The following is a 22,337-nucleotide window of genomic DNA, read 5'->3' on the forward strand; positions in this document are numbered from 1 at the left end:
ACATTCTTTATGAAAGAAAGACTGCTTTCTACACACAGTTTTAAAGAAATGTCAAGTTCTAATTAAAACAAACAAAAAAACCACCCAAAAATACCAAAACACAACAAACTTTTGCTATTCAAATTGCTATCACCACAACAACCAACCTCCTCAAACTTTCAAGATATATCATCTTCGAAATGCTATACGAGTAGGAAAGTAGTAACTTCCAGTGAAGAACTGAAGGCATATATTAGATATAAACTCAAAACTAGGTCTATATTATGCATAAATACCCATAGCTTTTACACCATAAATAAAGGCTGCTGAATGACCTCTGTGGTACTGGTTTGCAGGTGGCCGCTATAAGGAGCTGGATGACAGGAACAGGAAACGAGAGAAACCATACATATAATTCTGAACACCAAGATGCTTCAGGCAGTTCTGTCAGTGCAGTGTATTTTTAAAAATACATTTATATTAAAACAGCTGACTTTTCAGTATTTGGGGGACTTGACTTTAACTTATCTTCCTATGATAAACAAGCCTACAGCCAAAGTAGCACCTTCCTGCAAACTACTCTATTTTTTGGCTTTGCAGTACTTCAGTGTTCCCTTACACATTCCACAAAGACTCTTAAGTCAAACACTAATAATTTTAAAGGAATGGTCAAGACAAGCCAGCTTCAGATATCCATACCAATAAAGAGCTTTTCAAGGTAGGCCACATTGCCTACATTTGACAGCCTAAGACTTTTTCTTAAAAAAAGAAAACAAAACCAAACGAATACTGTCCAGACTAGAATGAGAGTTACACCCAACACCACCTAAAGCATGTTCCCAAACATCCGTATCACATCTGAAAGTGATACTGCAGAGCTGGACAGTGGCTGCAACAGCACTTGCATTTCCTGATCAGCTGCTCAGAGCAGATCCACAGAGGATGAAGTGAAGAATGAGGTGTCCATAAGGCACGGGCATGCACAAGATCATCAGAAGAGAGGACTGATTTCATGTAGGGGAGCTGCGGAAAAGATGGTTAAGAGTAGGCAGGGTGGACGTGTTAGAAAGGTGAAGGGGCAAGAAGGTTGTGCACAGCTCACTGTAGCACTGGAAGAAAGTTAGAAGTGGGGAGAAACCTTTTGCATATGAACTTTTATTTGGACTTCTTGAAAAATAAGAGACTTGTACAATTCCTCCAAGATGCTACATTCAAAAGGGCATTCTCATTCATGTGATTATCCCAGAACTGCAAAATAAAGTCATAAACCAACCATCAGATACCCAACAAACCAAATAAACTGGCATCCCTTCCTATTTCTTCACAGGCAAACAAAAGTATTGGTATTAAACTGCCCTGTTGTAGTAAAGTATCAACTGTAGACAAAATTCAGAGGGGGCATCACACCCCAATAAGTAATTCTTATAAACTCCTTTCGAAAACCTTAATCAAGTTGCTTTGAAATCTGACACTTCCATTTTAACCAGTATTAATACTCTAACTTAAATATCTAGAGTATGTTCCTAAAATACAGCACCTACAGAAAGAAAACCATACTGTTGCTTTTAGATTTGTCACTCAGTATTTATCAGACTTGCTACTTGGCATCCACCAATCAAGGTCTTCGTTAGAAGAGCTGGTATACTCATGAAGTAGATCACAAGGATATAGATGTCTTCTGGCTTAGTCCCAGTGTATCCCTGAATGGAAGATGAGGACTGTACCCCAAATACTATAAAATGCACACATACAATAACAACTGCAGGATTTATCATGGCCCCACACCCAGAACCTGGACAGCCCTCTACTAGTAAATGCAGGCAGGGAATGACCCTATTCTTGGGCTGTTTTCAGCTACCTCCCCAGCTGCTCTGTAAGTCAAAACAGCAATAAAATGAAGCTAAAATAATTTCCCACATTGAGTGGATGACAAGCACATTGCAACTGAAGACTAGCACTAAGAGAAGAGGAATCTTAAAGATAGTCATTAAGAGGTATTGCTTCAAGGTACATTTGTTTCCAAGTGGTAATTTTATTCAGCTGCAAACATCTCATCAACAGAAATGAGTCACTCCACAACACTGGAAGCTTCCAGCAATCAAAAATCATGCATTCCACCACAGGTTAAATTCACCACCTCTGCGCCCCTACCACTGCCCAGTCCTTACAATGCATTCCTCTTAAACATCACTTTGACAGCTCCTCATTTCTGATCTATTAACAATAGAACTAAAAGACAGGGAAAGAAAAGAGTCATGTGTTGACACCTAAACACAACTAAATGCAGGCAACTGCTTTGAGTAGCAGGCTTTTCAGAAGGGGTAGAAGTCTGAACAATAAAGGATATAGAGTGTTGAAAGCCCTGCACATTCCCCACAACAACGACCAACATGAGCCCTATTAGCATAGCATCTAAGCATCCTTACTGATGTCTACTCTCACTACGCTATAGATTAAAAGTATTTTCAGTATATTCAGATGAAGAATCAAGACACAGAAAAAGACATCCACAGAAAGGATGCAGGGGTTCTGCCACCTAGTGGCATCTAGAGCCTCAAATTATTGTTTCTACCATATTACTGTTACCTTTATTTAAAAAAAAAAAATTCTAACTGGAATCATTTGCCAGCACAGAACAGAACAGAGAAGAAATGGTTTCAGTAGCATTGAAGTTACCAAGCCTGAATTGCATTCTGTAGTGCCCAAGATAACAAGAGTTTCAGCTGAAGCTTTTCTAGCTGTTGGATACTCACAGCATATTTTTTCATCCTTCCTGCAGCTCCTGTAGGTTCTCTGCTGCCTAGCATTGAAGTTATTGACATTTTATATAGCGTCTCTCACAGCCAGCTGCCCATCTTCAGTACTTGCAGTATTATGTCATCTTTGAGATCCCTATCCATTTATCGTACCTGCTGCAATCTGAAAAATCTCAAAAGTAATCATGGGCAGGAAACATGGAAAGGCAGAGACTGCGAGACAAAAGCAGCAGAAAGATAAAAGCCTCATTTCCTCATGACACCGTCTGCATCACAGTTTGTCAATAACAAATCTTTGTCGATCTCAACAGCTCAAGGGATTCCCCTGCCCAGTTCACAGCATGGACCCACAGCATGTCATGTCAAGGCAAGAGGGACAGGGACATAGAGGAACAGGAACTCCTTGAGGCAAGCGGCTAGCAGAAACCACCCTTTTTTGCCAGGCCATAAACTCAAAAGCCCCCTTTCCCACTTAGGATTCAAAGCCAGAAGCACTTTAATGCCTAAACTAGGTCAGGCTTTGTTTACACAAAACACAGATGAGAAAGGAAGTATCACTCATTCTACTTAGTCAGGATCGGTCCAAACCATCAGACTACAAAGCACAGAGCAGCATATCACATCTTTGGGTTTTTTTTTTTTTCCTGTTTGTTTGGGTTTTTTTTTTTAAAGAAAAAAAAAGAAAACCTTATCAAAGACACATGCAGAGAATACACCTCACACAGACATAGCCAGGTAACAAACAACCCTTTTCCATATAAGACAGATACTTCCTCCATGAGAGTATCAACAATATAATTTGAAGTGATCTCATATTTTTACTAGGCTATACCCTCACAGATGCCTTAGGTTCCAGCCCCCATTTGTCAACTTTTGTAACTGTGGTAAGCCAGGAGCACTTCTGGGCTACATCTACTAGAGACTGCTTAGTAAATAACAGATGGGTTTGGATATTTTAGTTTCAGTGAAGGGGAAAAAAAAACAAAACAAAACAAAAAAACCCCAAACAAAACAACAAAAAAACCCCACCACCAAAACCCAAAACAAACAAAAAAAACCCTCTTCACAAAACAAAACACCACCCCACCCCCAACCACAAAACCCCCAAACCTAAGATCACAAGCACTATACAGCTGCAAGTCCTACCCTTTTCACATTTTTCCTTTGCCTCCTCAAGTTTTTTCCTTGGAATACTTGCACTCTCCCTCAAAGCTCCTCAGCAGTAGTCTATGGCAGTTTTCCCCCTTAAGGGGTAGGGAAGAAGAATAAGGGAAAACAAAAAAAAAAAAAAAACAACAACAACAAAAAAACACCCAAAAAACCCAACCAACCAAACAGAAAAGGGAACATCTGCCATAAGAGACCACAGGTGAGCCAGTACTGCAGAGCTAGCAATGATTCACAGATCTCTGCTGGATTTTTATCAGAAAATAAAAGGAGAAGGTTTCATCAAGTTTCATTTCTTGCTCTGTATTCCACAAATTTGAATTTCAGCTGTGTAAGGTATAGCTGTAAAAAAGCATGTAGGAACTACCACAGTGATTAAAAGAGGTGTACGTGTACCTTGATGTGAAACCATGTCTGATCACTCCGTGATGAGCTTTGTGGACTGCAGCTGTAAAGACAGACTAGATTTCTGCTAGGAAGCAAAGCTCTCTTTCCCTTGTCAACAAGCTGCTAGCTTTCACAGCAATAGCTCCTGGGATTGAGAAGGGAAGCAGAGATTGCTGGAATAAGCATGTTGGCAAAGCAATACTTCACAAATGTAGGACTGCGAGTAAGAGCCAGACGCAGATTGCTTCTGTCTGCAGCCTCCTGAACCAGATGAACAGTGGCTCCACATAGAAAGCATGAGGCTTTCTTACAGCAAGCATTCATGCTCTACTCTAGGTGGAGAAAGCTACTCACATTACTGGAACATCACCACATCATTCAAAAGAAGTTAGGGATATGTTACCGTGAAGATTCATCTTTATCTCAGTTTTCAGGTTTCACTTAATCTCACTTCACATTAGTACTGAACAGCTCTGTTGAAACTCAGCTGCAACCTCAGGCACCTTCAGAGTACAGTAGTAAACCACAGCCCCTCACACAGGACAAACCTCATAAGGGATTGCTAATTAGAGGTTAACCAGAGTCCTCATTTATGTCTAATTTCAGTAAACAGTTTGCTCAGGCAGAATGGCACAGGAGCCAGTAAATTGCTTTTATGCAGTATCAGTGTGTATCATACCTTTATACTGTCTCAGCTCCTACAGACCTGGTTGAGCAATCTCAGTAACACGCTACAGAGTTTTGAAAAATACTAAGAAAATATACTTTAAAAAAAATATTGATAAAGTTAGAATAACTTTATGCAGGAATAAAAAGTCCTAAAATAGCACACTTTATGTGTTGAGAAGGGCAACAATTTCCTCCTCCCCTCATTTCTATGAATCTGTAGAGCTGTGCTTCAGACTCGTTCATTAGACAGTATGCATATCATGTTTTCCAAGAGTTCCAGACCTACTAGTGAATCAGTCAGTTCACCTGTTTCTTTACAATGAATGGAGCCCTACTAACCAGGTATGGCACTCAAGTCATGATCCAAGTCCCATCCACCCTCACTTACTTGTACATTCTCCCAAAATTCCACTTTCTCAAGTCCTCAATTTCTTCTTTAACACACCTAATGTCACACAAGGAACAACACTAGCAGACTAATCTGTTAAGCATTTTAACTCTCCAACACTAGGAGGAGATGTCTGGGAGAAAAAAAAAAAAAAAAAAATTTCATCCCCGCCCCCCCCCAGTTTGATCTTGCTTGGCTCCCTTAATGTTTTCAGCCTCTAGGAAAGATGGGACGAAGAGTCCTGCCTTACTCTGCTCTTCTTATTCATGACTTCTCAGGCTGCTACTACCTTGTTTATGGACAGATCCAGTTCAAGTAGAAAAACCGCACTTAGTTCCCAGCAGCACTCTAACTCTAGCAGGCAAGTTCCAGGCTCAAGCTGTTTGTCCTTCTACCCAGTCTGCCTACTTTGCAGGACATCAAAGCCCCAGCAGAAGGCAACCAGTTACTGCAAGCTGGAAGCAGCAAGCAGTGGCCCGCATACAGAGGGCAGGTAAGGACTGGGTGCTTACAACAGTGTCACAGACCAACGTATACGCTCTAACTCTGTGGCTGATGTGGCACTATGAAGTGCAAGACTCCTGAAAAGCAGCAGCATCAATACTGCTATTTTAGTTTTCCATCACACGTGATCCGTCCAGGTAAGGAACATCCACACTGCCCATAAACTGTAACAGCACAGCAATTGGAAAATTTTGTTTAACAGACATTTCATTTTACATCTTGTTTTCTAGTCATCGTTCCACTATGGTATATGAGTCACAAGTTTATTGGACAATTTTTGATGTTTGAAGTGGTTTTCTTCAGAAGCATCCAGATTGGCTTCTTAAAAAGGTGGTATTTCTGCTCGAGTTGTAAAAAACTTAATACTAATATTCTGACGTGGCTTCTAAAAATATACAAGAGATTAGGAATTTGTGTGCCAAACTCTTACAAAGCAATTAATACATATTACAGAAAGACCCAAAGCATAAAGATGAAACATGTTGCTTTTGGCATTACTCTGTCCCTTATCCACTTCTACAAGAAGTCTGCAATGACAACTGAGAGGAAAAAAACATCAGATCTACACACGCAAGTGTGCCAAAGAGCTGGAAGCCCCAGCTCAGATGGCTAGAATGTCAGGCATTTCCTCCGCTGCTGTATGCGACTGCATCTCCTAGCCAGAGGTCAAAAGCAGATCTGCGTTTCCAGTTTGGGGTTTTCATTTTTTATGTTTGCTTGTTTTAAATCAAGAGAGTGTTTTCTTTGCCCTTCTAGAGTTATAAGCTAGTGCCAAACATGTTTAACATTTGACATATTAGTGCATTCATTTATCGAAGCTGCGATTCTGGCATATGTATCTGACAAGTCATTTAAATTCTAGCACCTTAAATTATTTCGATTGGTTTGTCACTATGACAACAATTTTTACATGTCTCAAGAAAAAAGTTGCTCATACAAAAGCACTATTTGTTCTCTTCCTAACTGAAGCTAAGAGTTAGTGAAAGCTTTACCTCTTCTGGACAGAAAGGCAGAATTTGCACCTTTTAACATAAGCTGACATAACATAGATGATTCTGGATAAGTTATTTAATATATGTCATGTAAGTTACTCGATGAATGAGGAAGGAAGTTTTCCTGGATTTGAACAGCAAGATTTTTAAAAAATGCTTTGAGTACAGAACAGTTGAGGGAACCTAGAACAAGAGTGAAGAGAACACACACGGGAATTCAGGAGGGGGTAGAGCTATCACTCGTCGGCACTAGGGCTAAAAATGCCTTTGGTTGGGGTTGGGTTTGTTTGTTTGTGCGTTTGATTTTGTTTGTTTGGTTTTTTGAGAAAGCCATTGAACCTCGAGGTCAGTGTTTCACCTATAGAACACCCATCCTCTCCCCAAGCATTTGTGTAGACGAATCCTTTCTCCATAACCAGAGGCACAAACATGTGCCCAAAATTTATCGACAGTGAACAGACAGATGCCTCAACACTCGGAGAGCAGGCATTTTATTTTTGAGCATCCACAGAGGGCACACACGTACCAGCTACAGTCAGATCAGAATAACCTCACTGCAGAGCCACCAGGAAAGGTAGAACTGAGTCCCAAAAAGCCCATTTACAATGAGGTACTTTCCATTCCCTTAAACAGACATATGGACTTCTGTTTACACCGAGAGCTGTATCCCTGCTAAGACTCTAGGATAGGGCGAGAAATTTTTCTGAGGTCTTTGTAAGAGGAACTTATAACAAAGTTTTATGTAGGTAGTTTTCTGGGGAGCAAGAGGGTGCAATCAAGCAACGCTTGCTCATATTGAACCCACACAGGCAGAGTAACAGACAAACAGGAGTAATAAACTCAAAACAAAGCTTTCTACCTAAATCATTAGATCTAGCTGTAATCTAGCACTGACAGGCTGTTAGATTGAAGCAGTCATAGCTACAAGAAAACCTGAAATAGTTTTGCACACGACTCCCACTTTTTTTTTTAAAAAAGGGTAGACTACGTATTTGTCACATAACATCAGCCAGATGTAATGCTACTAAATTAATAAAGACTGATAATCTGGAGAAGAAATGTTATTAATGCAAAGTCCCCTTAAAAAAAAAAAATCTACCCAACCCCGTAGGAAGATAGGAAGCAGTTGGCCATACGTCTGAAGAGATTCAGATGTTATTCTTAATTGTTTTCATAGCAGAACTCTTCTCTGAAGGTGTACCTCTATCAGAAAACAACCACACCCAGTAACAATTGAAAGGGGAGTTTCCTAGAGAAGTGCCTCACAGCCTGACCTGATGAGGTGTTCACTTGACACAGAAGAAAAAACTTTGCCATTTCTAGCAAAGAAAATGGTCCCAGACTAAATATCCCATTCCCAAGGTTGTTGAAAGTGGGTAACAGCAATTGGATGAAGGCAGAGTAACAGAAGCAGGCCAGGTCTTCCACTTGAAATGATTCGCACTGTACACTACAACAGACTAACCAACGAAGCAAGCAGCGCGAGTGCACAATGCAAAACCCTATGATAGATCTAGGACAGAATCCTACTTACAACATTATTTTTCAGAGGTTATTACACTGAAGACTTTGATATACTTCTGCTGAATGTGGAAACGAACTAGAGACTCGTTCCCTGCAGATCAGCACCACTGCCAGCAGCAGTGCTGAGCAGAACCTTGGGTTAAAGATGATGGGAGCAGGAGGTCAGCTAGACCCCAAAAGTCTGACCAGCAATTAAAACTCCCCTGTATTTACCAGCAGGGGGGAAAAAAAAAAAAAAAAAAAAAGTGAAAAGGCATGTCAGAGTCCCATATTAGATAAGTCAATGCACAGAACAGTAAATATTACTATAATTTAAAAAAACCAAACCTTTTTGGTAGGGCAATAATTTTGTTTTTCTTATCACACTGATATCACAATTCCATTGCAAATATTAATCATTTTGCTTTCTTACAGAGCAAGAATTTCACATTTGCAAATTATGTGATGGGGACATCTGCCATTACAAAAGCACTTGCTAATTAATACAGTATGGGGGGAAAGAAGTGTTTCATCTTCTAGTAGTGAACACAGATAAATGGGCTTATACACATTTTTGGAATGTTTAAGTTGGACTGAGTTAAATTCTCATGCATCTTGAAAAGGGTACGGTTGGAACAGCTATAGAAGTACCCTTGCTCTACTTAAAAGCTGCCAGGGTAAATCAAGCTTATTAAGCATCCTATCTGCAGGCTGCTCTGAAGTAGAGCCAACTTCCAGAAACACTGTTCTTCTCCTTTCCTCTCCCACCTTCCATCCTCTGGAAGGGATTGTCTAACTTCAGAGTTTCTCCAAAACTCTGATCATTCACAGGATCTTGCTTTGACTCTAGTCTCCATCCACCCATCTCAGACACAAACATTTTGCTGGTAATGCTCCATTCTATTGTACAGAAAAAGTCTGATGCCAAGGAAGCTGCATAGTGTTTGTTCTAGTCAGAAAAAAAAAAACCAACACAACAGCAACAAGACTTCACAAAATACTTCAAGGCCTAAATTTAGAGAGAATGAGCTAAAATAGTTTGTCATCATGCTATACAACAATTCAGAATCACAAAATGGTGGTATATAATTCTTTTAAAGAGACAACTGTGAAGTCTACTGGAGGTGATCAATCAAAAAAAAAAAAAAAGAAAACTTTGTTTTTCAATAAGTTGTTCCTCATTGTTTATAGAGACATAACCATTGTATTAAAATTATCGTATTGACCAGTATGTCACTGATACCACTATCACTGGATACATTCATTCAACACTCCGTTATCTCTGCCAGCATCAATGCTTCATATATCCAAACAAGACTTGCCCTGTCAAAACAAGACCTGTGACCCAGCACACCGAGTGCCACAGGAATACAGCTTCCTGCTAGTTTGCAACAGCAGCGTAATGTTTACACACCATTCGATTTGAGATCTTTGCTCAGGTCTCTTCTGTCACGTGTAAATAACTTTTGATCCTTAAAATCAACACTGCATCTGGAAGCATTCCGCTAAAAGTCACCTGCTCCGTTTCCTCTCTCTTCTCCAACTTTAACAGAAGTTAAGGTCAAGCATTCGTTAAAACCTGTTAACTTGCCACTACAGTTAAAGTGGACATACTTCAGCACAGCCTGCTTGCCAACACTGAAAAGAACATTTGGAAGGCACTGAACTTACCAGCTGTAAGATACCTATCCTGTTTTTTTCCTTCTCTTACAGAGGCTCCATGTACAATACCTTATCTTGTATTCATTCAGTTTCAGATGAATGCAGGTAAGCATTTGAAACAGAAAGAGGCAAGAAGAACGCTCATTTGTCTCTAGGAACAACCACGCTTTGACCATCCACATCTGATTGCTAGCTTTGTAGGATGCATTTGTCACACAGTCCTATCTCAAGACCTACAGTTGAGGTTACACTTCTGTCCACAGCAGTCACGGAAACTGCAAGTTTGAAGGAAACCCAAGTGTCACAAATTGAAGATCCCATGCCCTTTCCATCAGCGTTACACATCAAAGGGATCTGGATGTAGAAGAAGGACAAGGGTAGCATCTGCACAGCAGCTCACATGAAGAAGTGCAGCACAGAAAGACACTGAGCTCAGTTATTACACAGTAGAAACACCATATATTTACATAAAATGGAAAGGAAAAAAAATAGAGGTATAAAGATACAGTATTAGTTGTAATTGTAAGTAACTTCTCTGTCACTAACACTTCTAGGTTTTTTTTTTTAAGCCAGCTGCTCAGTTTTGGGTTCTTTCTTCAGTCTTACCTCCTAACAGTTTCTGCAATACATTTCTTTCCCCATTAATACAAACAGCATTATTCATAATCTAATTAAGACTAAAATTAGGTATCCAGCCACATCAATACAGAAATATGAAAGTCAGGTTTCCCTTTTGATATCTTTCTGAAACTTCTGCAAGATTTTCTTACCGTTAGCTTGAAATTTCATGGCACAGATGTTCTCTGTGTGACAACTCATCTTAAAAATAGGACACGCTAAAAGAGCCAATACATTAGAAAAAGATCATACTTTCTTGGATCAGGGAACAGTCCTCTGAGGAGCTAGAGTCAGAAAAGTGACAAGCCCTGCAATTTTAACACCACTCTGTTACACCGTGAAGGCAACTGCACTGCCAGATGTGCCCCTGTCACAAAACCCTCTCATCAATTAATGAGCGAGTTCTCTTCCCTTTTGGTTTTTGGAAGATTTCTTTGTGGATTCAAATTGATATCAATCTTCCTCATCTGTACTATTTCCACATCAAATGTTTTGGGTTTTGTTTTTTTTTTCCTTCTGTGTCTATGCATTCAGAAACAAAGCCTGAAAGCTATACTGCTATTTTCCTGTGTTTCATGTGAAATTTTGCCTTCAAATGCATTTACTTGGCTCTCACAAGAACGTTCAAGGGTAAAATCTGGACCTTTGCCACAATCACATTCCTTACTGCAAATACATGCCAACCTTCAAAGTTCAGTTATTTGAGCAAAAACATACGTTAATTGTTATGCAAGAGGAGTGGAAAGTGTATCAGATTAAGCACATTTGAAAGTATTTCACTCCCCTCCTTGCCTGCTAATTCAGCATAAAGCTGGATTTATTCTGTACTGGTTTTTCAACATAGCTGCAGTCATTAAGACCACACAAGTGAAGCTTAACACAAAAACCAGACTTAACAACAACCAAACAAGTATTCAGAATAAAAATACCTTCTCATATTTGTTATTCCAGGACTGGTCTAACAGGTATTGCAACATTTGCCAGTATAAAGTTATTCAGTTACATGTAAAAAATAATGGGATGCAAGGAGTATGTTGCAATAAGCCAGCTTAATAGATACCAGCAACTCAAAAGGTCTTTTCCTTTCACCTATGAAGGACAACAGTGAATAGCTCAGAAAGGTGCAAGCCAGGTAACCAAGAAGCAGTTATTTTAAAGTAAGAGTTTCAATAACTTAGTATCAGCAGCAGGTTTCACATGCAGACAAAGATGCAAGTGAAGGATGTTCATTTACCCAAAGCATTAATCACATCTTCCCTCAAAAAATACAAATTTAATCCTTCACATACATACTGAATAAAAGACTGGGCTTAAATTTTACATGAAAAAGCTTATGCTTCTGGTAGAGCATGAAGTGACAACGCAAGCCAATTCATTTTTCCTCTTAGAGCTCAAGTGTACAAAAAGAGAACTTGAAAGAGAGGAAAAAACCACCCCTTTGCTACAGCTGGTGGCACTTACACTCTTGAGAACACCTTTGTCTGCATGTCACACCAGCACCTGGTATTATCAAAACAAACACTGCTGCAGAAGACTTTAAAGAAGCAGGCTACTACCAGGAAGTTGCTCATCTTTGAAAGAATTTGCAGACTGAAGTTTTAGTAAATCCAGTTGAAGAGATCCCAACACAAAGTACAGCCCATCTAGTGAAAGACTGGATGCCTCTGGCCCATGACCTCTCCCCCTCACTTCCCAGACGGAAGACGAGATAACTCACTGCTTAAAAAAAAATGTTCCTTGCTAGAATAGCTATCATTCCAAAGACCTGCCATTGCCTCTAAAGGGGGAAGGCAGCATAGCACAACCACCTTACCACGGGCTTACCATGGAAGCTCAGATCCTGACCTGCTCTGGTAGAGGAGAAGGAGCAGGCTCAAGAACACATCTAGGTTTCTGTTCTTTAAAGCTCTGCTATCTGAACTGCTGCCAGAGTCTAATATAGAGGGAGAGAAAGAAGAAGATTCCAGAACAGGAATATACTCTTTGAAACTACAGAGGCTGGGTCAGTTCAGATACTGACTTCCTAGTGACTCTTCACACATGCTCAGTGAGATTTCAAGATACTGGACTGGCACTACACAAGTTTCCAATGATGCTGCTACCTACCAATGCCCTACAAATCTATCCTGATGAAAAAAATTAATTCCTTTCACTTCTCTCACCCCAAGTCCTCAGTGTCTCACACAAAGCCTGAAGAACTGACTCTCCTGTACTGTCTGCAGCTAATTCTTAGCAGACCATGACCGCAAGAATGTGTAGATGCAGCTTATTAGACTTTTGCCTGTTACTGTGCTTCAGCAGAGAGATGGCATCTCATCACTTTTCACCCTCTAGCCATATTTTCCACAGTCCACTCCAGCAGTCTAAGTTCAACCAAGCTGTCATCATTAGCAGTCTCCTGAAAAGAAACAAGCTTTCTAAGCTCAAGAACACAGGATTTCCTGAACCATATCAGAGCAGCCACTCATCAAGACAATAACCAAAAGCAAAAGCATTTTAAACAACAATAACAACAAATCCCAACACGGGAACCTATTATTATTAAGGTATGCGATAGCTTTTCCATACAGTTTCTTTGTAGCCCCAAATGTGTGCATTTCCTCATAGTACGATGACTCATGACCTCCATACAAACCTTCTATATGAAAAGTTACTGACAGTTCATGCAGAGAAGCAGGCACTCTAAGCCTGGCAATGGAGCTGGGAGACCTCTGAGGCATAAGTGTGCTTTATGCTATATGATACCCTACTCAAGTAACAAGTTTCTGAACATTTGCAGTATGCCTACATGAAGATTAGTTAGAAGTTAGCCGCCAAGTTCTATGACAAAACAAATCCTTTCAAATGTATCTAAATCCTACTATTTCTCAGGAAACCGTTGGGCAAGGGGTGAGGACAATAACTGCCTTTAGTACCTGTAATATTGAGACCCCACGTTAGCCTCTCAGTATTTTCTTGCAAATAGACATTGGCTCCCCTACAGAAGTTACATGTTTTTGAGTAGAAATTAAAATAGACTCTCCTTGTTACAGGCTTCCCCAGTCCAGTGCAAGACTTTGGGGGACAAAATGAAGAACATGGCTTTCGGGTCCTGTCAATGAGATCTAACCAGTGTGATGTTAGAGCCCATGCAGCCTGATTTTGGAAAGGAAGGACAGATAAGGTTGTCTTATTCGCCTCATGTGGCTTGTTTAAGTGAACTGGGGTGCAAACAGTATGAAACAGGTCAGGAAAGAAAGCAAGAAAAGGAAGCAGGGAAAGGTAAGCGTACAACAAAATACGAGGAGCCCAGGAAGGCAAGCAGACACGAGCCAGTAGGGAAAGAAAGATCCTATACGAAGCCAACAAGAGAAAACTTTGGATTAGCTGAGTAAGCAAGCTTGAACTGACATCAAGCCCAGAAGGGAAGACCACACACAGCCTGAAGAGCTTTAGTGTAAGACAAACTAGATAAAAAGGAAGATGACTAGAGAGGCATTTGAAAGGGAAGGTGTAAGCACAAAAAGAAGGAAGAAATCAAAGCACGTGCAAAAGCCCCAGCCCCTTAGCACATACACATTCATATCTGGAAATGGGATTCCAGATTTCAGCTCACCAATACTTGTTATTTGCCAGGTCATATTTATGGAACAGATTCCACATCTGCAGGCAAAGGTGGCTTTCAGGGAGCTGTACAGGTGGATAGAGCTGGCAACTACACCTAATGCTAGACATTACTACACGCATTATCATGTCCTGTGCGTGGACCTATGTATACTTGGTATGGCTGGAGAAGCTTAATAGCACCCTCCCTTCTTCTTTCAAGGAAACAACAACAAAAAAAAAAACCACAAACAACAAAACAAAAGAATAAAAAAAAAGAGACAATAAAAAAGAGAAAGAAGAAAGAAAAGCAACAGAACTCATTTTAATCAGAGCAAGCAAACCACACTGATCTAGCACCACTGGCCTTGCCTCAACTGCTCAAGAAACTGAAAAATGGGTCCTCAGTTAAATGAATTCATATAGCTCAAGATATCTTGTCATAGCTAAACAACCTTAGTGAAATTGCTTGAGCCAAAATTTCTCTAGGTGCCATCGTACAGTACTAATTTTCTAGGTTCCAATTTGTCAAATACTCTGTAAAGTTATAAATCTATTGCAGCTGTGCTTTTAATAACAGTACCATAAACAAAAAAGTTCACTTGATAGGACCTTCCCTCTTCCCATTTACTTCCATAATTAGAAGAAAAGCTACTTGACTCATTTTCCCCTCAGCAGGATGGAGTTAGCTATCTTCCCCTGCTTCAGTTGTGTTACGAAGTTCATCAACATGTGAATGATATACAAACTTACAATGAATATCAAAAATCTTGCAGAGTGGCATATGTCACTGAACAACATAAAACATCTCAGTTGCTTAGTAAGTATGCTTAAAGTAGAAAACATATGGAAGTAGCTGCTTTGATGGTACTTTTCTTCTTTAAGTTTTCTTCAGAAACTCTGATTATGTTGTATCAATCATTCAGGTGCTCAACGTACATATTTGTAATCACACTGTGTACTTAATTATCCATATCAAGTGTGGTGAAGAGAAGGAAGTTAGATTACCCTCTCTTGGTCTCACTTTCCAAGGCAGCAGTATCTATTAGAGTATTTCAAGATTTAAGTTATCAGTTTCAAATCTTCCTGCTATTATCTTCAGACAAGCCAAAAGAGTGAGGTATACATCAGTACTTTGGATTTCAGGAAAATTTAAATGAGAGATATTTAACACATCTTATGAATCACCCCTTTTACATGACACTACAGTTTAAGACTTAGAATGCCTTGAGGAAACTGAAAGATTTCTCTATTTTAACATGCTCAGAGAGCCCTCTGGCTTGCATACACCCTAAGCCATGTTTCAGTTGGACTTTCCAAATGGGTGAATTCTACTTTTAGACTATAAACTTTGAAAGCCTGAAATACTTGAACAGCAAGTACTGGCTCAGACACACCAGAGTGGCTATCCCGTTCTACCTAAGAGATTTGGCTTGCTTACCAAAGAAGGATGTGGCAAGGAGAAAAAAATGTTATTCTTTTCCATTAGCTTAGGTACAAGGCGAAGTATACATTTTAGTTACCAAAACAAGAAGTAACGCATTAAAAAAAAAAAAACTCTCCATAAGCAGTTATCATTCAATTCCAAATCCTAGTTAGAGAAAGATGTAATAAACATTTCCAGTGCAAAACACAGTAGGCAGATTTGACTGACTACAGCTGTCAAATGCAGACAAATCAAAGTTATGCTATGACTTCTGCCCTTCCCTTAGGAAATACAGATGGATTTAACCTCAAACATTCCTCAGTGGTACGGTTTAATAGTTTGAGGATTCAAATGCAAATTCACATTCTTATGAGTAAAGGCTGGACTGTTACAATACTCAAGTTAAATACCAGAAATCTGGCAGTTATAAGGGTACCATCGTTGTTTCATCCCTTGCATCAACCATCCTTCCTATCTGCAAAGGATTAAAAATCAACAGGATCTAAATTCTTCTACTAGTGCCCTATAATCTGAAGCTTCAAAGAACATCCTCTGTACTCCCCAAAAGAAAACACATAAACAAACAAAAAAATTACACCTCTGAAAAACAACTGCATTGTCACTCTCATACCAGTTTACATGTAGAATGTGGTTACCTCATGGCTAAGCTTGAAATGCTGTTCTTATTAAAATGATAATTTAGTCGAAACAGGAAGTTGCTGAACACAAGGACCTCAAAGAATCAACCTGTGTTAGCTATGCCATTCCACAAACTAAGTCAAGTTCTTCTGAGTCTGCAAAAAATAAAAAAGCATCCACAGCAGATTTTCTCAGCAAGTTAAAGACAGGATGAATTGTCATGCCAATAGAAGTCCTACTGAACTACCACAGACTTAGTCACACATTCACAAGCAAAAAAAGAAGCGGTGAGTAAGGTTACTTAAGAACCCACATATGCTACTGCCTACCACTACATCAACAAACAAAAGACTAACAGAAATTGTCTCTCTCCTCTTCCTAGAACTTAAAAAAACCACGAAAAAACATACAAAGCACTTGCACGCCTTTAGTGGCCAACATAATGACCAATGATAATGAACACATTTCCACTAGCTACATTTTTCTCACAAGATCTCCTTGTTTAAAGTCTGTAGCTTGAAAACAATTTTCTTATTGCAAAAGGAATATGTCAGATGACATCAGATCACACTTCCTTAAAGATAGTAACTTTAAATATAGTTAGTAGCCTTATAAATACATTTACTTTCACAATATGACTTTAAACATTGGTTTAAGTAGACTATTTAAGCAGGTTCACACCACTAATCAACTTCTGCATGTTCCTGGACACTTTGGAAAGTAAACACTAATTAAAGCATCATAGAAAGCACTCGAGATCAAACCTTCAATAGCTCTTGAAAAAAATCCTAGAAATACACCATGAGAACTTCATTCCAACTGGATATATTTAAGCCAACTCATCTCCAGTTCAGCCATAAGAAACAAACAAAAAAAAACCCAAACGGAAACAAACATCACGTATGTGTACAGAAGCATGAACATATGTGGTCTAATGCAAGTCCAATCAAAAGAACACAGAAACTGAAAAACACAAGCATTAAAGTAATGCTACATTATGTAAACCTAAACAAAATAGCAATTCGTGCATTCACATAAGAAATTATATAATCAACAGCTACTCCTTTTTCTATATCTTTGCTATCAAAATCTACTGTGTTTATTCGCAGTTCAGTCACATCAATACATCTAAAGAGATTTTTCCACACTGCTTTACAGCTAAAAGATACATGGGTAGCTACCACAAGCTATGAACAGAACAGTTCTAGTCTTAAAAATCTGCAAACATCCTAACACACAAAGCACAAAATATTATTTTCTTCCATTCTTAAACCTACGCTTTCGGAAGGCCAAGCTTACCGAAACCCTATCTTCCTTTAAAACATACAGCTGTCTTCTGGAAAGTGTAAGACCAAAGGTATCTGAAATTATCCAAGTCATCCTAAAATATATTAAACAGGATCCTAGCTTTTCATCAAATGCACAGAAAAAAATACTAATTTTGAATTACTGAAGTGCTTACCTTCAATCCTTTTTAAGGCTGACAGGCAAGTATCCCGGCTTGGAAATTCAAATGGATTATTACAGGTCCGAATGGTGTCACATTCACATTTCCCGTTGATTATGTTACAACCTGTTATAAGGTTTTCATTGCACGGTTCAAATCCAAGAAGCTGATCATCATCCCAGTTTTCATCTAAAATAAACAAACAAACTCACTCACCATTGGATTTCGGCTGCAGTATACAAATTCAGCTGCTTTGGCATTGAATGGGATTTACTTCAAGTTCAACATAGTGCTAAACAGAAGATAATAGATTACCAAAAAAGAGGATTAATCTAAACTGTGGGATTTGCCAAATACCATGTTGTTTCGCAGCTGTTCTATTGCCCATTTTGCTACAGCTACCGGCATTATTTACTTCCATCTGTAGGAAAAACTATGATGTCTCTGGGAAGTGCATAGCTACGGTACAGATGACTTATTCTAACTGAAATAACTTTTACAGATACTTGAAGTTATATTTATCATGGAAGTGAGAATGTTGGACAGAATCTGCAGCTGTTAGAGAAAACAAAATCGAGTTCGAAAGAGCATTTTTAAACCCGATTAAAAAATACATCACATAGAATTAACTCCACAGAGGTAACTTTTTACTACAAAAATACTGCAAGATGCCAGGCCTTTGATTCTGTAATACAACCAAAAGTGAGTTTTCTAGCACTGCTAGATTACCATCCATACTCTAGGAGAACTGTTCAAGGATATTATGATCCTCGCCGTCCAGTGGCAGAGGGTTAGCTGGGCCAGAAGCAGTGTCTCTGCTCAAGTAATTCTGCTCCTTTTGTGTCAGTCCTGTCAAGCGTGTCCAACTCGTATCTCCACTGTACAACTGCCCATTTTCCTATCTGAAGGGGCTACATGCAGCAAATTTTTTTTTTTCCCTTCCAGGAAGCAATAAATCCAGTCAATCCAGAGTTCCACAAGACTACCAGTCCTACAAAAATCTCATCTTCCTTAGGTCAAGTGCACGTACAGCAACATCCAACCAACTCAGCAGTTTAAGATACATGCTTTTTATGCAAGACTGAAAAAAAATAAAATAGGCATTAAATATTCTTTGCTATAAAGCACCAGATCACTTCACAACCTTGTCTGTTTACCAAAACAAGTACTACGCAACAGCCACACAGATAGTCCACTGACTTCTAGTAATGACGAAAGGAACAAATATCTACTTTCCATCTTCACATCCTTATATTTCAAAGCAGCTTTCACCTTGTGCCTTCTACTAGTTCATCTCAATTTTATGTATTACCAACAAGCAAGTATTTCTCGGCAGGATCTGTATTGGAAACTTCAAAAAAGTGTCTTCCAGCTACAAAGGGTCAGTTTTTCTGTCGTCGGGTCATCAGAAGCTGTCCTCCAGTATGGGAAGCCACAGCCAAATACAAACTGTTTGTCATTCAGTAGTCTGACACTCAATAAACATCTAAAAACTGATAGGAAATAACAGTATATACACACAGATACTGAAGTTGACATGTAAGTATGGTTCACTTACAGTAACATGTATAATATTCACTAACTTGCGGGTTTTCCTGGTTTGGGGAAAAACCAACCAACACCTGGGAAGAGCTGTTTACCAGTTAAGTACTGTATGTGATCTACAGCAAGCGTCACAGCAGATTAGCACAGGTACGTTTCTCCCTGTAGAATCAGCTGCTTGCTTTCTGTTCTAAGTCAGAAAAGTACTCTGCTAACAAAAAGCACTGAATAAATGATTAAGTCAATTTTAGATGTGAAGAAGGGAACATCCAAGTGAACCTCATGGCTCTTCTACTCCATAAAAACAGCAAAGGAAGAGTAGTCATTAACCCAAGGAAGTAATTTGTCTTTTTTTTTTTTTATATATTTTTTAGTTAACCTATCATCCCATATAGCAACTGTATCAATAAAAGTCAAAGGAAGTGCAGAAGTTCCTGAAGAGAAACTATTAAAATTCTTTCAAGAGAAGATGTCATTTCTAACACCTGGGATACTTTCATCATGAGGAGGCCATGCATGCAGAGGGAGGAAAAAAAAAAAAAAAAAAAAAACACACCACCTAAAAAAACCCCCAACAACAACAAAATCATGAGAATTCAGAGAACAATAATACATCCTGTTTTTGAGAAGCCGGAATACAGCCTGGACAATTTGTATTTTACAAATCGCAGCAGTAATCCACGTAATGACAAGAACAAAAGGGGCTATAGCTGTGCTCCAAGATTTGGTGTGTCAAATGCCGTAACCGCAGGGACCACAGCTCCATCCACATAGGCCTATTTAGTGGTATTAAGAAAAAGGATTGAGTCGCTCCTCGTTTCCAACACCCAGGCTCTCCTCCCCTACCACTGCGTACAGGCTGGGAGCCTCACCTGCCCGGGCAGCCGCGGGACCCACAGGGCAGCGTGCCCTCACCCCAGCCCCCTCTCCAGCCTCCTGAGACCTAGGACAGAGCAGACAGTTGGGGCACACTGACAGCAGCACCAGTTGCTTTTCCAGTGCACCACTTCAGCGCGTTTGTAAGTTTTAACCCTGGGGTATTTCAACATTGGATCTTTTCACAGCTGACAGAGACCAGCAGAGGCCCTGTCAGACAAGAGCTGCTCGCCCCATGTAAGGTGGGACACACCTGGCACGGAAAGCTGAGCCACCCCTCATGCCTTGCTGCAGATGCGCCACAGGCTGTGGCCCTACTCACCACTGTCTGACTTCCAGAACAGATTAGTGTTTGGTATCTTACCTGCCACCTCTCACAGCTTTTCAGAGGGGAGCAGAAAAGGAGGTACACAGGAAGAACATGGCCCAGTACGACGTGCACCTAAAGCCTTCAGCGCCACACTCCTCAGAAATTAACTCACTAGTCATTAAGAGGATGGAAGAGAAGATAAATCCCTCGGGAATTTCTGTAGACTTTACAGACTGCATATCAAACATGCTGAATCTTGAAACAAGGTGTTTTTCATTACTGTGAGTGAATACCAAAGAGTCACATTCAGACAGGAAGAACGCAGATCCAGTTCTAGCCTGGACATCTTTTACCAGACTGCTTTTCATGCAGTTTCATTTAGAAACAAGACTTCCATCAATGAAGGAGCAAACATGTAACAAGAAAAGAGCTTATATGAGTTTAATAAATCAATGCAAAGTCTAGTGTGATCTCTCATGCAGACATAAGACTCCCTTTCCTAATTGATTTTGTCCTTTTATGAACAGGAGATAAAGGCCCTGTTAAACAAATACTTGTTTACCCTTTCGGGTAAACCCTCAGAAGTTACACCAGTATAGGCAGAACAAAATTCCTTGGAATGAAAGGTACAACCACATGAAGGCACTCGCATGAGCTAAAGGGATGAATCCAGTGTCTCACTTCGATTCGAAGCTTTAGTTACTTGGTGCAAAGGCACCTAGCGCTCTGCTTGATGCGGATAAATGGGAGTCCAGTACAGCACCCTTGTTCCTTTAGAGGTCAGCAATATTTCAACTGATAAGGGAAACATGTCTTGAACAAAGTCTAGGCTCTGTGAAGCATATAACCTAGCCTCTATTACTCCCAAAATCATCATGTCCTGCAGACTGTTCCAAAAAAACCCAAAACTTTTACACATCAGTGATTTGGACACCTGGGACACTTCATGAACAGTTCCAGACTGCAGCACAAACACTTTCCTGCATGCTGTTTGACCTCCTCCTATGGCTTCCTTTTCAGGAGAGTGCTCTTTCATGCATACCTCTCAGAAATCTGGATGATAGGGAAGAAGAAATTAAGATATAATAATTTGTGAATGCTTTACTTCTCTGCAAGCAGCGTGGACAAAAATCCAAATATAAGAATTTAAGAGCCTCTCAAACCTCAATATGCACATCCTATCCACTAGATAGGATAGGACAGACAGGATAGTGGATAGGATACTATTCACTTCTAGGACACTTGAAAAATAGAAAAATCAAGTAGGCTTTTAACATTCTTAATTTGCAAAGCAAATGTTTCAGCTTACTAACAATTCAAGTGCAGCTCTGGGCTGCTGAACTCCCAAGTCCTGTCATAGCATGCATCTAAAACAGGGAAGAGGATTAAGGCATTAACGAGTTGAATAAGAGGTCCTTAAACAACAGGTCCAGTCTGGGAAACAGTCTGAGAAATGCATCTTTGGTAAGCAGCATTCCATCACTACTTCTGTGCCAAATCCTACTCACAACACGGCACCACCTCTGTACCAGCACTCACAACACTGCACCACAGCAGCATGCAATGTGATGATGCTCACGACTGAAGCAGGCATGCCTTCTTCGCCTGAAAAGCTGCTTGTGTTTTCAGAAAAAACATGCACCTAGGAGAAACTAACTTGGAGCCTTAATTTTTTAAGTACACAGTAGCTCACTATAATTGCATTTATTGTCCCCACATACAAAGGGTCATCCCAAAACAAGTGCAAGTCAGAAGTACAAGGAAAGACCTTTTCAGAGACTCCTTCTCCATTGCTTAAGTTTTTGCTTTCCCTTCCTTCAAGTTCTCAATTCCTTCTGCCCACCACAGAATCTTCTCTTTTGTGCCTCAACCCTTCTCTTCCTTTCCAGA

At 39.8% G+C, this 22,337-nt stretch overlaps 1 protein-coding gene across 1 annotated transcript in view; it reads right to left on the reverse strand.

Annotated features, from left to right (window-relative positions):
- The window catches only part of CRIM1 (cysteine rich transmembrane BMP regulator 1), a 198,307-nt gene that overhangs the window by 166,497 nt on the left and 9,473 nt on the right, over nucleotides 1-22,337 (reverse strand). Inside the window, exon 2 of the mRNA XM_086745319.1 lies at nucleotides 17,735-17,908. Coding sequence (XP_086601445.1) covers nucleotides 17,735-17,908 — 174 coding nt within the window. The remainder of the gene's footprint in view (nucleotides 1-17,734; nucleotides 17,909-22,337) is intronic.

This window comes from Chlamydotis macqueenii, chromosome 3 (assembly GCF_036417535.1).
Source record: "Chlamydotis macqueenii isolate bChlMac1 chromosome 3, bChlMac1.mat, whole genome shotgun sequence".
Taxonomy (NCBI): Eukaryota; Metazoa; Chordata; class Aves; order Otidiformes; family Otididae; genus Chlamydotis; species Chlamydotis macqueenii.